At 40.6% G+C, this 15,933-nt stretch overlaps 1 protein-coding gene across 1 annotated transcript; it reads right to left on the reverse strand.

Moving 5' to 3' along the window:
* Nucleotides 1-7,951: 7,951 nt before the first annotated feature.
* On the reverse strand, nt 7,952-8,881 carry LOC149443614 (olfactory receptor 5V1-like). Its single transcript, XM_089655478.1, has one exon. The coding sequence runs from the start codon at nt 8,879-8,881 to the stop codon at nt 7,952-7,954; it is 930 nt and encodes a 309-aa protein (XP_089511604.1).
* Between the last annotated feature and the right edge of the window lie 7,052 nt (nt 8,882-15,933).

Genomic DNA, 15,933 nt, shown 5'->3' on the forward strand with positions numbered 1-15,933 from the left:
ATTTATCGCATACCAGGGATCATGGATATCAGTTTGAATCCATCAGAATACTTGAAGAGGTCATGCTGCCTTATGCTGAAGAGGAAATGCCCTTGAAATGGGTGTTCCAACAAGACGACTCCAAACACACCAGTAAACGTGCAACATCTTGGTTCCAGACCAACAAGATGGACGTTATGGAGTGGCCAGCCCAATCCCCGGATCTTAATCCAATAGAAAACTTGTGGGGTGACATCAAAAATGTCGTTTGAGGCAAAACCAAGAAATAGAGAAGAACTGTGGAATGTCGTCCAATCATCCTGGGCTGGAATACCTGATCACAGGGGCCAGAAGTTGGGGGACTCCATGCAACACAGATGTACAGCAGTTCTCAGAAACACTGTGACTACAACCAAATATTCATGAAGTCATTCAAAGGAAAGCAAAATCTTCAAACATTTCTCAGTTTATATAGTGAATGTTTGAGTTTGTAAAGAAGAATATAAACACTGCTATTTTTTTGAACCGTCTAATATTCACTTTTCTTCAATTATTTTAGAGGCACAACACAAATTTGATGTATTTTTCTTCATGTTTTGATTTGGAATAGAATGTGTCGTGTTCCCAATGCATTTGTGTGGATGGAAATAAAAGCTATTAGAAGGATTTTCAGCTTTATTCACTTTTTTCAACACACTGCTATTATTTTGAACACAACTGTATATCTTTCATAAACAAAACAAATTGTAATTCTCTGCACCCCCTTCTCTAACATATCGTAGAGTTATTATACTAAATTGAATATGACCATACAGATGATGGTTCAATGGTAAAGGCCACAGTGCCCCAACCAATCTATTCTAGAGGTCTACAATGACAAAAGAGAAAAAAACCTAAAACTTTTAGATGCCACAAGAACAGGAATAGAGGAGGAATCTTCTAATGGGTACACTTGTTGGTGTGATATCTGTCTTGGGAATTTCTCTAACATTGGATAGATATGTTGAGGCTATACAACAGGAAGTTGAAGGGAAATTTTCCTGATTAGACTCAGATGGCTAAATAAATTGATAGAGACTTTAACCTTCTTCTACTCTGTTCAAAACAAAATTAAAAAGGTTTTGCTTAGAGATCCTTTGATGCTACTGAACCTGCCCTTCCAACTGAGGTGTCCGTTTATGAACCAGCAGTAATAGATCGTTGCTCAGTTCTCCGGCATTCTCGGAGAACACAGTTCTCCTGTGAATGCAGTTTATGAAGCAGTTCTCCAAACGAAGGGAGAACGGTCTCCAAACGCTGGAGAACGGTCTACAAACTCTGAAAAATGGCTCATTTTACTATAATCTCTCCAGATTACAGTAAAAGATCAGTTTACTAAGCGGAGGTAAATTATCTCTGCTTAGTTTGCGGTCCCTCCGATTCTCCAGCTCTGGGCTGGAGAATCTGGAGGGAGAACACAGATCTCCAGAGAAGGGCTGACATGATCTCCTGAGTGTCATAAACTGTGAATGACCAGAGAATAGCTGAGATCTGTTGAATCGCAGCTATTCTCTGTGTCATAAACGGACACCTGAATAAGGAAACCTAAGATGGTTGGGTAAATGCATAAGGTGAATGTGTTTTGTGATTAGGATGAACCTTTTGATGATGGAAAAGCCAGGTTTATACAATAAATATATATAAAACACATTTTAAAAATGAATGCGTTATGTATTTTTTTTAAATAAATAGTTGCGTGCCTTCCCACATGAAAGAAAAATATATTTGAAATATATTTTAAAAACATTCTTCCCAAATATATTTACATATATTTGAAATACTGGAATTTTGGCAATATTCAATATATTTCAGTAAATATATATAAATATATATATATATATATAAATATATATTTATATTTTTATATATATATATATATATATAAATATATATATATAAATAAATATATATATATATATATATATATATATATATAAATTAATTAATAAATATATATATATATATATATATATATATATATATATATATATATATATATATACTGCATGCTGAAATACATTTTTATTACAAAATATCAGAAAAATATTTTAAAAAATACATTTCAGATATCTTGTATGTCTTTAAAAATACAAATCTACATTTTTGGAATGCATTTACAAATATATGTAAAAATATATGTTAAAATGACTTTTTTATATGTTAAAAAAATCTGAAGAACGTATTTAAAAATATATATATTTTAAAATATATATATATTTTAAAATATATTTCTCAGATTTTTTTTAACATATAAAAAAATTAATTTTACTATATATGGGTTACCTTGCTAGGTTGTAGCATCTCTTTAAGCCAAAGGAAAAGGCAATATTTCATTCCATGTTTTGCTTCTTATCAAACCTTTCCTTGACTTTCACAACATCCGTTAACATCCAGAAAATGTTTCATGAATCCATAAATCTGGGGTGAAATCTTTAGATAGAGAGAAGCCAGGAGAATTTTAGTTGCTTTGTATATATAATGTAAGAAACACATTTGGTACCTCAGTTGGCAAGCAAAATAAACATTGCTTCATTTTCACATCTCCCAGGTGGACAATCTCTGGTCTTTTGTGAATATGTCTCTACATTCCTTTCCTAATTAGTATTACATATAAAATTATGCTTTACTCTATACAGGCGTACCTCGGTTTACGAAAGCCTCAGTTAACGTAATTTTCGGTTTACGAATGAAAATCCATTGAAAATAATGCCTCGGTTTACAAATTTTTTTCGCAATACGAAGTAAGTTTCCCCAGGATGCATTGCACCTGGGAGGTTTATAGCGCCGGCCCTGTGCCTTTAAAGTGCACTTTATAAAGAGTTTTGAACAGATAAAAGACTTATTCTTTAAATGTTTTTTTGACCTCCGGAACGGATTAATTGGTTTTCAATGCATTTATGAATATTTTTTTAATCATGTCCCTGTACAGTATTTATGCCTTTAAAGTGCACTTTATAAAGAGTATTGAACAGATAAGACTTTTTTTTTACTGTTTCCTGACCTCTTCAACGGATTAATTCTTTTCAATGCATTTCCAAATTAATTTTTAATCATGTCCCTATACAGTATTTATGCATTTAAAGTGCACTTTATAAAGAGTATTGAACAGATAAAATACTTTTTTTTACTTTTTTCTGACCTCCTGAATGGATTAATTGGTTTTCAATGCATTTACAAATTTTTTTTTAATCATGTCCCTGTAAAGTATTTATGCCTTTAAAGTGCACTTTATAAAGATTATGAACAGATACGACTTTTTATAACTTTTTTCTGACCTCCGGGAACTGATTAGTTTTCAATGCATTTACAATTTTTTTTTTAATCATGTCCCTGTACAGTATTTATGCCTTTAAAGTGCACTTTATAAGGAATTTTGAACAGATAAAATACTTTTTTTTACTTTTTTCTGACCTCCGGAACGGGTTAATTGGTTTTCATTGCATTCCTATGGGAAAGCGCAACACATTTTTCTCAATACGAAACGTCCCGGAGAACAAATTAAATTCGTAAACCGAGGTACGCCTGTATTTGTTTCTGTTTTTATTGTTTTACCCCATTATTATGATAAAGCGATCATCATTACTATTATTATTATTCACTGTTTTTCGAGTAAGGAAAAAAATGAAAGCTTGCCAAACAATGTCCTTTAGATTTATCAACAATATGCGATTTTATACTTTAGAAAACAGATAAGGATTGGTACAGATGGAAAAATTTAAATAGCCCCTAAAGGTAACTGAATGCTGTTCCCAGGATCTCGTAGATCAATCCAGGACTGCTAATAAGTTGGGCATGCTAAGAGCAACTGGTGTTTCGGGCCCCTACCCTCCTGGCTCTTTGCTAGTGGCCCATCACTGGGAGGAAGGGGGGCAGAACTAACCAATAGAAAAATTAAGAACTCAGGAGGAGGTAGACCATTGAAGTCAACCAGGAACCTGGTTGCTATTACGCTTACCCTGGTTGTAAGATGTTTCAGGCTAATTTGTTGGACAATGGGACTTAAAAATGTCCTAAGACAGGGGTCTCTAAACTATCTAAACATAGGGCCAGTTTACTGTTCATCAGACTTTTGTGGGGCTAGACCAGGGGTGGGCAAACTTTTTGACTTGAGGGCCGCAATGGGTTCATATATTGGACCCGGGGGCCGGACCAAGAGTAGATGAATGATGTGTATGTGTCATCCATAGTAAGTATAGTAATATTCCCCCATAGTAAGCATAGTAATTCATCCCCCATAGAAATTCATCCCCCATATAGTAATTCATCCCCCATATAGTAATTCATCCCCCATAGTAATTCATCCCCCATATAGTAATTCATCCCCCATAGTAATTCATCCCCCATATAGTAATTCATCCCCCACTGTTTGATGTTACTGTTCTGTTTCATGTATTGTCCCCCCTCTATTGTACAGCGCTGAGCAAACCCTTTGGCGCTATATAAACTCGATAGATAAATAAATAAATAAATAAATATAGTAATTCATCCCCCCTATAATAATTCATCCCCCATAGTAATTCATCCCCCATAGTAATTCATCCCCCATAGTAATTCATCCCCGTATAGTAATTCATCCCCCCTATAGTAATTCATCCCCCATAGTAATTCATCCCCCATATAGTAATTCATCCCCCATAGTAATTCATCCCCCATATAGTAATTCATCCCCCATAGTAATTCATCCCCCATAGTAATTCATCCCCCATATAGTAATTCATCCCCCATATAGTAATTCATCCCCCATAGTAATTCATCCCCCATATAGTAATTAATTCCCCATAGTAATTCATCCCCCCTATAGTAATTCATTCCCCATATTAATTCATCCCCCATATTAAGTCCCCCTGTGTCAATTCACTTACCTTTGCTCCACGCGTTCCTCTCGCCGTGTTCCCGCGCCGTTCCGGTGTAGCATGAAAATCTGTCCCCTATGAGGATCTGTCCCCCCTCGACGTATCTGTGCATGTGCCAGTTTCAGGCATTAGCAGCCGATCGGCGATCTTCGGCACATGCGCAGATACGTCGAGGGGGACAGATCCTCATAGGAGACAGATTTTCATGCTACACCGGTCTTCAGGGCGGACTGTGAGAGGAGCCTAGCTCCCCTCACGTTCGTCACGCTGCCCCGCCTACACACATCCTGACAGCCATCCTGACAGTATCACGCTCCGCGGGCCGGATTAAAAGGTCCGCCGGGCCGTATACGGCCCGCGGGCCGTAATTTGCCCATTGCTGGGCTAGACTGTCGCCATTGGGAATAGAAATTGTCCCAGCATCAGCGAAAGTCAGGGGCGGACTGAGCATTTGGAAACTAGGGCTCTGCCCGTGGGCCCGGGGTCAGTAGGGGGCCCCATGAGATGCCCCTGGTACCTTTTTCATAGGCTTTTTTGAGTTTAGGCAAGGACACAGGGACCCCATGATCCCCTATTGCCCGGGGGCCCCATGAGTTGTCAGACCGCCCCTGGTGAGAGTAAACAACACATCTTTGGTATTGGGGGGAGGAATAGCGCCCCTTCATTAGTGTAAGTGGTAGGAATAGTACCCAATTGTTGGTGTTAGTTTGAGTAATAGTGTCCTATTGTTGGTGTCATTGAGGGGAAATAGTGCCCCATCAATGGAGTCAGTGAGAAGAATAGTGCCCCATAGTTGCTGTCAATGGGAGAAATAGTGCCTCATTGTTGATGTCAGTAGGAGTATTTATGCCCCATTGGTGGTGGGAGGCAAGGGCGTCCCTAGGGTTGGTGTTACCCGGTGCAGTAAAACTTGGTGACACCCCCTCCGACGATCCCCGATCTGATCTGCGGATTGAGCATAATGGATCGGACTCCGATCCATTATGCTCAATCCGCAGATTTGATCCATCCTGCGGGGATCGTCGGCTTGCTTTAAAACTTACCTTTTCGTGGAGCTGGTCTGGTGTCACCCCGTGCGATAGGTGTCACCTGGTGCGGCGTGCACCCCCCGCACATGCCTAGGGAATCCCCTGGTGGGAGGAAAGGATTAGTGTCTTGTATCAGTGGGAGGAAAAGTGCCCTGAGGGACAGATAAAGGCAAGCAAAGGGCCACATCCAGGCCGAAGTTTGGATACCACTGAGCTAAGGTATTCACTGTTTGAACCTTCACAGTGTTGACAAAGCACAGGGTCTTGAGAATGCTAAATGCTGACTTCACTCCTTGCATACTTGCTCCAGGTCAGAATATAGAATCCAAACGAACAAGCCTAGTAAAAAATATTTTATTAAAGTAGTCCCAATGTCCTCCTGCATAATCCTTTGGTGTAAAACATAAACTTTTTATTTTGTTTTGGATATTTGTGAGTTAGAACCCCCTATCAAGCTTTTATTGCTGTCTCTATCCCCTATGTATCTTTGTACTCATCCCAGTTCCTTAACGAAAATGGAAATCTAACATTTTGGGAAACGGAAAAGTGGGATCTTTAACCTCCCTAGCGGTATGATTATGTCAGGAATTTTGTACCAAAAGCAGTACATTTTTTTGCATGGAAATATGTATTTTTTTTTTGTAGGCCTGTAATTTAGGAATAACTCCCTGAAATCTGTCCGAACAAGAGTCTAGTAAACATCCCGGGGAGGATAAAACTTGAAACATGAAATCATAAATTATAATTTAATAAATACTCATAAAAAATAATAATATAATAATAATACATTTAATTCAATAATATAATCAAACCAAAAACACTGAAATGTGAAATAGAGCGCCAAATTCGCACATCGCTGAGCAAAGTCGCAAAATCGTTTTCAGTGTCTGATGACGAATTTCCCCCACGAATCATTATCACTCATTTCTGCAAGTGGTTCTGATTTACTATCGGTGTTCTCTAGCCGGTCTGAACCCGCTTTTGACCTAAAGGGACGCTTTTTGGATGCCGTGGACTTTTCTAAGTTTCCAGGCAGAAAGAACAGTAAAAATGCAGGCAGGGCACAGGACAAAGCACTCGGGACACAATGTATGTGAAATGGTTTGATACAGGAATGTTTTGCTATGAAATAATCCTTTTAAAAAAAATTTCATTTTTTATAAATTTTCAAATTTGCCGCCCCGACGTCACAGGGACCGGAACACGGAAGCCGGATGCCGGCATCAGCTGGAGGAGATGGCCGGGGATGCTGCAGGGGACACATCGTGGGAGGGAAGGACAAGGTAAGCGCTGCAGGGACTCCCTATGCAACGCCGCATGGTAAGCCCGAGTGTAGCTCGGGGTTACCGCTTTTGGTACTGAAACTTTACCCCGAGCTACACTCGGGAATACTGCTTGGGGGGGTTAAATGGGGTCACTTGTTCTTGTGGCAATTGTCTTAGAGGGGAATTCCTCTCCCTTTGGAGAAATTGCCTCTTATCCCTGGTGTGCAGTGGTGCATTTAGGTTTTGTGCTGACCTAGGCAACAGAAAAATCATCCTCCCCCGACCAAGAGAGAGCCTGACACCAATCAACACCCCCCATCTGGGGCAGACTGACAACTCATGGGGCCCCCGGGCAATAGAGGATCATGGGGCCCCTGTGTCCTTGCCCAAACTCAAAAAAGCCTATGAAAAAGGCAAGGACACAGGGGCCCCATGATCCCCTATTGCCCGGGGGCCCCATTAGTTGTCAGTCCGCCCGTGATATAGTGTATTTACATATACAGACATTCTTCATCTTTCTTGTATACTTTTATGGAACCTCTTCCTACCATCAAATAAAATGATTACATTTGTATTCCGAGCAGGGGCGCACTGACCATTCCTGTACTCGGGCACTGCCCAAGGGCTCGGGGTCAGTAGGGGGCCCCATGAAATGCCCCTGGTACCTTTCACAGGCTTTTTTGGGTGTTGTTTGAGTGTGGGCAAGGAAACAGGGGCCCCATGATCCCCTGTTGCCCGGGGGGCCCATGAGTTGTCAGTCCACCCCTGATTCCCAGGTTAGCATTTATTACTTGTTTGCCCTTTTGATGGTTTCTTTGACTTCCTTGTTCCTCATACTGTAGATGATGGGATTAAACATTGGCGTCACGGCTGTATAGAAAATGGACATAATTTTGTCTATTTTTGCAGAGTAAGCAGAGCGGGGTCTCAGATACACAAAGATGATGGTACCAAAAAAGAGGACCACTACAGTCAAGTGCGAAACACAGGTGGAGAAAGCTTTACATATTCCTCGTGAGGAACGGATCTTCAAAATGGTGGAGATGATGTGGACATATGAGATTAGAGTCAAGATGAAAGAACACATGACAACGACAGTTGCTCCAATGTACATGATTATCTCGTTGAGCCAAGTATCTCGGCAGGACAGTCTAAATAAAGGTGGCATTTCACAGAAGAAGTGGTTGACAAGGTGGGACTTACAGTAGGGAAGTTGGAAAGTGAGGATAACATGAATGGAAGAGTTCAGGAAACAAACACTCCATGACCCCAGAGCTAAAGTGGCACACAACTTCTTGTTCATGATGATGTTATAATGTAATGGTCTACAGATGGCAACAAACCTGTCGTACGCCATGACGGTGAGTATGAGACACTCTGTTGATCCTAAAGCCAAATGGAAATACAGCTGTGCTGCACAACCCCAAACAGAGATACTTCTATCTAAGACCAGAGTGTTTATGAGAATTTTTGGAACAGTGGTGGATGAGAAAAAGATATCAATAATGGAGAGGTTACTCAGGAAGAAGTACATGGGGGTCTGTAGCTTTGGGTTGATCCTCACCACAATGATCAGTAGAAGGTTTCCTGACAACGTGATCATGTATATCATAAAGAACACAAGGAAGCAGATGGCTTGGATATTTGGGTCATTAGACAATCCAAGGAGGATGAACCTTCCTGGAGATGTTTGGTTGACATCTTCCACATCTTCCATATTGTATAACTAATGTCTGAGAGGAGAAAGATGTGACAATACAGAATGTTATAGTATTATTGATTTCCTTCAAAGGCAAACTCTTTGTTTCTGATTTGTCCTCTTTTAAAAATGGATTTCCAGATTAAAGTGATAAAAGTCATCATTTTTGATTAACCCCTTGACACCGACGTAACACAAATATGCGGCCTCACAGAACTGGGTTTTTTTCTGTGGGGTCACATATTTGCGTACCTGTCTTTGTGCTGGGAGCGCGATGCACAGCGCGCTCCCAGCACAAAGACCGCGGTGTCACTGAGAGCACCGTGTCCCGTTCTAACGATCGGGATCCGGGACTCCCAATTCCGGGTCACGATTGCTGATTGGCTATCACAATGATCAGTCACTGTACAGCCCAGCCCCTTGGTTTTTTTTTTCTCTCAATGAATGGAGGAGAGAGACACATTGTATCTCTCTAGCAACCTGGCATAGAGGGGGAAAAAATGTTTGTAAAAAAAAAACAAAAAAAAACATATATATATATATACAGATATAGACAGTTTTACTAACACATGTCAACGTTGCAAAATTGTGCCTAGGCATTTAGATTTGTTTTACCCTTAGGCGTGAAGGGGCTAAATAACAAACACGTCATATTTACCTGCTCTTTGCAGTGGTTTTGCACAGAGCACCCCCGATCCCCCTCTTCTTGGGTCCCCTGTTGGTGCTTCTGGCCCCTCCCTCCTGCCAGGAGCCCCCATAGCAAGCAGCTTGCAATGGGGGCACCCAAGCAGGCTAGCTCCCAAGCCACTGCTGTGTGTGCCCATTCACACGCAGAGCCATGGCTTGTGCAGCCACCTCTCTTTCCTTATTGGCTCACTGGCTATGACTGGCTCAACCAATGAGCAGGGTCCCCGGAGAGCCGAGGCTCTTGTGCACATTGCTGGATCGAGATGGGTCTCAAGTAGGCTTTAGGGAGGGCTAGGGGGAGCAGCACACAGAAAGCTTTTTTACCTTCATGCATAGAAACCTTGAGCCTTTACAACCACTTTAATCTTTCCATTAAATTTTATAGAGTCCCTTTCACCAGACAATTCATTTCAACAACATTCTTCCTATAAAATTATATGTTCATTTAATGTGTTTTATGCATGTTATTTACCTGTGAAAACCTACCTTGTGTAGAACCCAAAAGACCTGAGACCTCTGCTGGGAGCCACCAGCCTGGATGTGATGTCAGCAGCCCCAGCAGACTCAGAGCTCCAACTCAAGTGACACCTTATAGCAGGGAACCCCAATGTTTCTTCACAAAGAGCCAATTCACTGCCCTCCAGACTTTAGTAAGGCCAGACTGTGGCAGTGGGAGAAAGAAATGCTCCAGGTTCAGTGATCAGTGGGAAAAACATTCCCCAAGGTGAGTGATCAATAGGAGTAAAAAATGACCCAGCACCAGAGGGGCCAGTGTCCCATCATTGGTATCAGTGGGAGGAATAGTGCCCCATCATTGGTGTCGGTGGGAGGAATGGTGCCCCATCATTGGTATCAGTGGGAGGAATAGTGCCCCATCATTGGTGTCAGTGGGAGGAATAGTGCCCCATCATTGGTGTCAGTGGGCGGAATAGTACCCCATCATTGGTATCAGTGGGAGGAATAGTGCCCCATCATTGGTATCAGTGGGAGGAATAGTGCCCCATCATTGGTGTCAGTGGGAGGAATAGTGCCCCATCATTGGTGTCAGTGGGAGAAATAGTGCCCCATCATTGGTGTCAGTGGGATAAATAGTGCCCCACCATTGGTGTCAGTGGGAGTAATAGTGCCCCATCATTGGTGTCAGTGGGAGGAATAGTGCCCTATCATTGGTGTCAGTGGGTGGAATAGTGCCCTATCATTGGTATTAGTGAGAGTAATAGTGCCCCATCATTGGAGTCAATGGGAGGATAGTGACCCATCATTGGAGTCAGTGGAAGGAATAGTGCCCCATCATTGGTGTCAGTGGGAGGAATAGTGCCCCATCATTGGTGTCAGTGGGAGGAATTATGTCCCATCATTGGTGTCAGTGGAAGGAATAATGTCCCATCATTTGTGACAGTGGGAGGAATAGTGCCCCATCATTGGAGTCAGTGGAAGAAATAGTACCCATCATTGGAGTCATTGGAAGGAATAGTGACCCATCATTGGAGTCAATGGAAGGAATAGTGCCCTCTAATTGGTGTCAGTGGGAGGAATAGTGCCCCATCATTGGTGTCAGTGGGAGGAATAGTGCCCTGTCATTGGTGTCAGTGGGTGGACTAGTGCCCTATCATTGGTGTTAGTGAGAGTAATAGTGCCCCATCATTGGAGTCAATGGGAGGATAGTGACTCATCATTGGAGTCAGCGGAAGGACTAGTGCCCCATCATTGGAGTCAGTGGAAGGAATATTGCCCCATCATTGGTGTCAGTGGAAGGAATAATGTCCCATCATTGGTGTCAGTGGAAGGAATAATGTCCCATCATTTGTGACAGTGGGAGGAATAGTGCCCCATCATTGGTGTCAGTGGGAGGAATAGTGCCCCATCATTGGTGTCAGTAGAAGGAATAATGCCCCATCATTGGTATCAGTGGGAGGAATAGTACCCCATCATTGGTATCAGTGGGAGGAATAGTGCCCCATCATTGGTGTCAGTGGGTGGAATAGTGCCCCTTCATTGGAGTCAGTGGGAGGAATAGTGCCCCATCATTGGTATCAGTGGGAGGAATAGTGCCCCATCATTGGTATCAGTGGGAGGAATAGTACCCCATCATTGGTATCAGTGGGAGGAATAGTGCCCCATCATTGGAGTCAATGGGAGGATAGTGCCCCATCACTGGAGTCAGTGGAAGGGATAGTGCCTTATAATTGGTGTCAGTGGGAGGAATAGTGCCCCATCATTGGTGTCAGTGGAAGGAATAATGTCCCATCATTGGTATCAGTGGGTGGAATAGTGCCCCATCATTGGTGTCAGTGGGAGGAATAGTGCCCCATCATTGGTATCAGTGGGAGGAATAGTGTCCCATCATTGGTGTCAGTGGGAGGAATAGTGCCCCATCATTGGTGTCAGTGGAAGGAATAATCATTGGTGTCAGTGGAAGGATTAATGTCCCAAGGGCCAGATAAAGCGAAGCAAAGGGCTGCATCCACACAGTTTCGGGAACACTGCTTCATAGGAGTCCCCTTCTCTCCGTTACTGATATCTACATACAATTTTATGCATGGAGCTGAAGGGAGGAACAGAGGTGCCTGGCGAGCACAGAATGTAATTAGACACTACCAGAAGAGGACGGGCTATGGCATGTTCTTCTACCTTCATTTTTAGGTGGGTGATATGGTCTGTTTCACAATTAAAAATTAGGCCTTCTGTTAAAACCTGAGGCTAAATGCATCTCTTTGTGTTTTAGCATAGTGCATTAACCACTTCCAGTCCGGACACTTCCACCCCCTTCCTGTCCAGGCCAATTTTCAGCTTTCAGCGCTATCACACTTTGAATGACAATTGCGCGGTCATGCAACACTGTACCCATATGAATTTTTTAGCATTTTTTTGAGACAGATAAAACTTTATTTTGGTCGTATTTATTCACTACTGGGATTTTTATTTTTTTGCTATATAAATGAAAGACCAAATTTTTTTTTTAAAAAAAGTGTTTTTCTTATAAAATTTTGCAAATAAATAATCGTTCTTCATAAATCTTGGCCAAAATGTGTTCAGCTATCTTTAAAAAAAAAAAAAAAACAAATTAGTTTTTCAAAAAAATTTTTTGCATTTTTATTTTATTTTTTTATATTATTATTTATGTGTTTGTTTTTTTTTACATATTGTCACCCTAGCAGTAGTGTTTTTTTTTTTTGTTTTTACACTGATTGTTTTTACACCCATAAAGGCTGTAAAGGCAATCATTTCTCCTTCTTTCTGGCTGTATTCCTGCAGTCATTGAAAAATACTGTGAGAGCTGTGATTGGTCACAGTTTGTCACATGGTTCAAGGCTGTTGTGAATGGTACTATACCATGTGACCTCTGTGATGATTCACAGATTTCACACGTAGTTGGCAATGATGTCAGAAGTGACATATTGCTTACTACTATTCATGTGATCACTGATTGGCCAATCAGTAATCACATGATCGGGACTTCACACAGAGGTCCCATACAGTGATCGGCAGGGGCAGACTGACAACTCATGGGGCCTTCGGGCAATAGGGGATCATGGGGCCCCTGTGTCCTTGCCCAAAGTCAAAAAAGCCTATGAAAAAGGTACCAGGGGCATCTCATGGGGCCCCCTACTGACAGTGCCCGAGTTTTCAAATGATCAGTCCGCCCCTGGTGATCGGTGTTCTTTAGGCACAGCGAGCACCAGGTAGTGGTGCCGTGCGCTCCCAGGGAGTGCACACAGGCAGGGAAGCGGGAGGACTTTTGTAAACAGCCACCCGCTCCTGCACTACTCACGTCCGGCCGTTTATAGACATGGGCTGGACAGGAAGCGGTTAAAGAGACAAATCCTGTTTGCTACATCCTTGGTGCAGCTTCAGACAAAATGCAATTTTTACAGAAATTGAATGCCTGTTAAAAAGGTCACAAATGCACCAGTTACTGAAACACTAAAAGCGGTCCTAGTGGCTCTTCAGCCGTAGCGGGGGGAGGTAACTTCCCTCCTTCCACTTGCCGGTGTTTCTCGGCCTTACCATTAACACCAGCGGGCCCAAGAAACAATCTGCTGGTCCAACCGGCTGAAGATGAAGGCGATTAAAGACTCTATGGTTCTTGATTGCCTCTATTACGATGGAGGACCGGAGCGACGTCATGACGTCACATCTGAGCGTCAGCTACAGTAAACAATTTTTTTCTTTTTTTTAAAGCAAAACTTTAAAAAAACTTTTTTTGATCTTTTGCTTTTAAAGGTAAAGAAGAGATTTGGGGACTTTTTGACCCCAGATCTCTTCTTAAAGAGGACCTGTCATGCATATTTAATTACAAGGAATGTTTCCATTCCTTGTAATAGGAATAAAAGTGATAAATAAATAAAAATAAATAAATAAAGGGACAGTGTAAAAATAAAAAAAATAAAAAGAGAAGAAAACATTTTTGTAAAGCACCCCCATCCCACCGTACTCTCGTGCAGAAGCGAACACGTACATAAATCTCGCACGCATAAGTAAACGGTGTTCACGGCACACATGTGAGGTACTGCCACAAACGTTAGAGTGAGGGCAATATTTGTAGTGCTAGGGCTCCTCTGTAACTATAAACAGGCAACCTGTAAAATATTTTCAGCGATTTTTAAGTATCGTAGTTTGTTGCCATTCTACAAGCATGCGCAATTTTAAAGTGTGACATGTTAGGTTTCAATTTACTCGCTGTAACATCCTCTTTCATATTTTACAAAAAAATGTGGTATATATTGTGTTGGTTTTTTTTTTAATTTACTAAAGTGTATTTTTTTTGTAGATTGCGCTTTGAAAAACCTCTGTGCAATTACCATGCGACATAAAAAATTGCCACGATGGTCATTTCATTCTAGGGTCTTTGCTAAAAAAAAAAATAATAATAATAATAAAAAAAAAAATAAAAAAAAGAATATATATATATATATATATATATATATATATATATATGTCTCTCTCTCTCTCTCTCCCTCTCTCTCTCTCTCTCTCTCTCTCTCTTTATATATATATATATATATATATATATATATATGTAAAATATGTTTGAAGAATATACATAATTTTCTAGCAAGAAAATGGTACCCAAATACACCTGTAGTGCAGTGCATTATGCTGGTGAAAATGCCGCAGGAGTTATTTTTTTTAAGTCATTTGTGATACTACACATTAACACATGCAATTAAATGCACCCTATCAGAGAGCTCTGGTGTGAATGGGCCCTTGGCATTTGTTTAAATCTAAATAACTACATGATGGATATGTTCATTGGTACTTTTTTATTTTTTGGTGTAGGTGAAGTCTAATTACCTACTTCCTCTCCTTAGCTATTATTTTAATTTTTTATTAACTTTTTTTTACCGTTTGTATATATATTTTTTAATTTCTTTCACTTTGTTTATTCACCTTTTCAGTGTTGCAGTAATAAAATGTTTAACATTGAAAAAAAAAGCCTTAATTTCATTTGTAAATAATTTTGCTATGCTTGTACCAGGGGCGGACTGACAACTCATGGGGCCCCCGGGCAATAGGGGATCATGGGGCCCCTGTGTCCTTGCCCAAACTCAAAAAAGCCTATGAAAACAGTACCAGGGGCATCTTATGGGGCCCCCTACTGACCCCGGGCCCTCGGGCAGCGCCCGAGTTTCCAAATGGTCAGTCCGCCCCTGGCTTGTACCAGAAATGTAATTTTAGTGTCATTACAAACTGGACAAAGCATAGAATAAAATGTGCACTTTTTTCAAGTGACACTACTTGTTTCAAAACTAAGGCAGGCCATAGACTTCTCAAAAACCAAATGTTCTGTCAATTGAAAAACGGAAATGGTGCCTTCAACTGTGCCATCATTTGTTTGCTTTTTCTAAACAAAATCCAGCATGCTGGATAAGGCACTTTCGATTATAATGATGCGAAAAACAAAATGCCAAGAATTTTCGTTCGGTTTTCAAATCGTCTATGGTCTGCTTAACACTAATCAAACTGGAAAGTTCTTTTTTTTCCTTTTATGATGTGTTTCTGTCTGTAGGTTTTATAGAAAATAAAATAATTTTTATTAAACAATATTGCAAAAAAAAAAAAAAAAAGAAGCTAGTAAACATGATTTATGTATCATTAACTTAAATAATGACAAATGTATTGCTGAATCAATAGGCCCAAAGCCCGAATTGGTAAAAGGGATTAAAGAAAACAGGAAATAATATATAATGTGTAAATGTTTATAATTTATTTCCTTACCTAGTATAGTACTGTCATTCAAATAGGCAAAAGGAAAAGACAATTTTCATAGATTTTTAATGTCATTTTAAAAATAAAACATATTATTATTACAATATATTTGAATCTGAGTAATCTTCCTTCCATGCCTTTGACAGCATCTTTCAACATTTAAAAAATGTTAT

Source organism: Staurois parvus, unplaced genomic scaffold, assembly GCF_062004578.1.
Source record: "Staurois parvus isolate SC_StPar_1 unplaced genomic scaffold, SC_StPar_1.0 ptg000842l, whole genome shotgun sequence".
NCBI lineage: Eukaryota > Metazoa > Chordata > Amphibia > Anura > Ranidae > Staurois > Staurois parvus.

Excerpts from the sequence above, each read along its gene's own strand:
- LOC149443614 (XM_089655478.1), bottom strand. The coding sequence starts at position 8,881 with ATGGAAGATGTGGAAGATGTCAACCAAACATCTCCAGGAAGGTTCATC.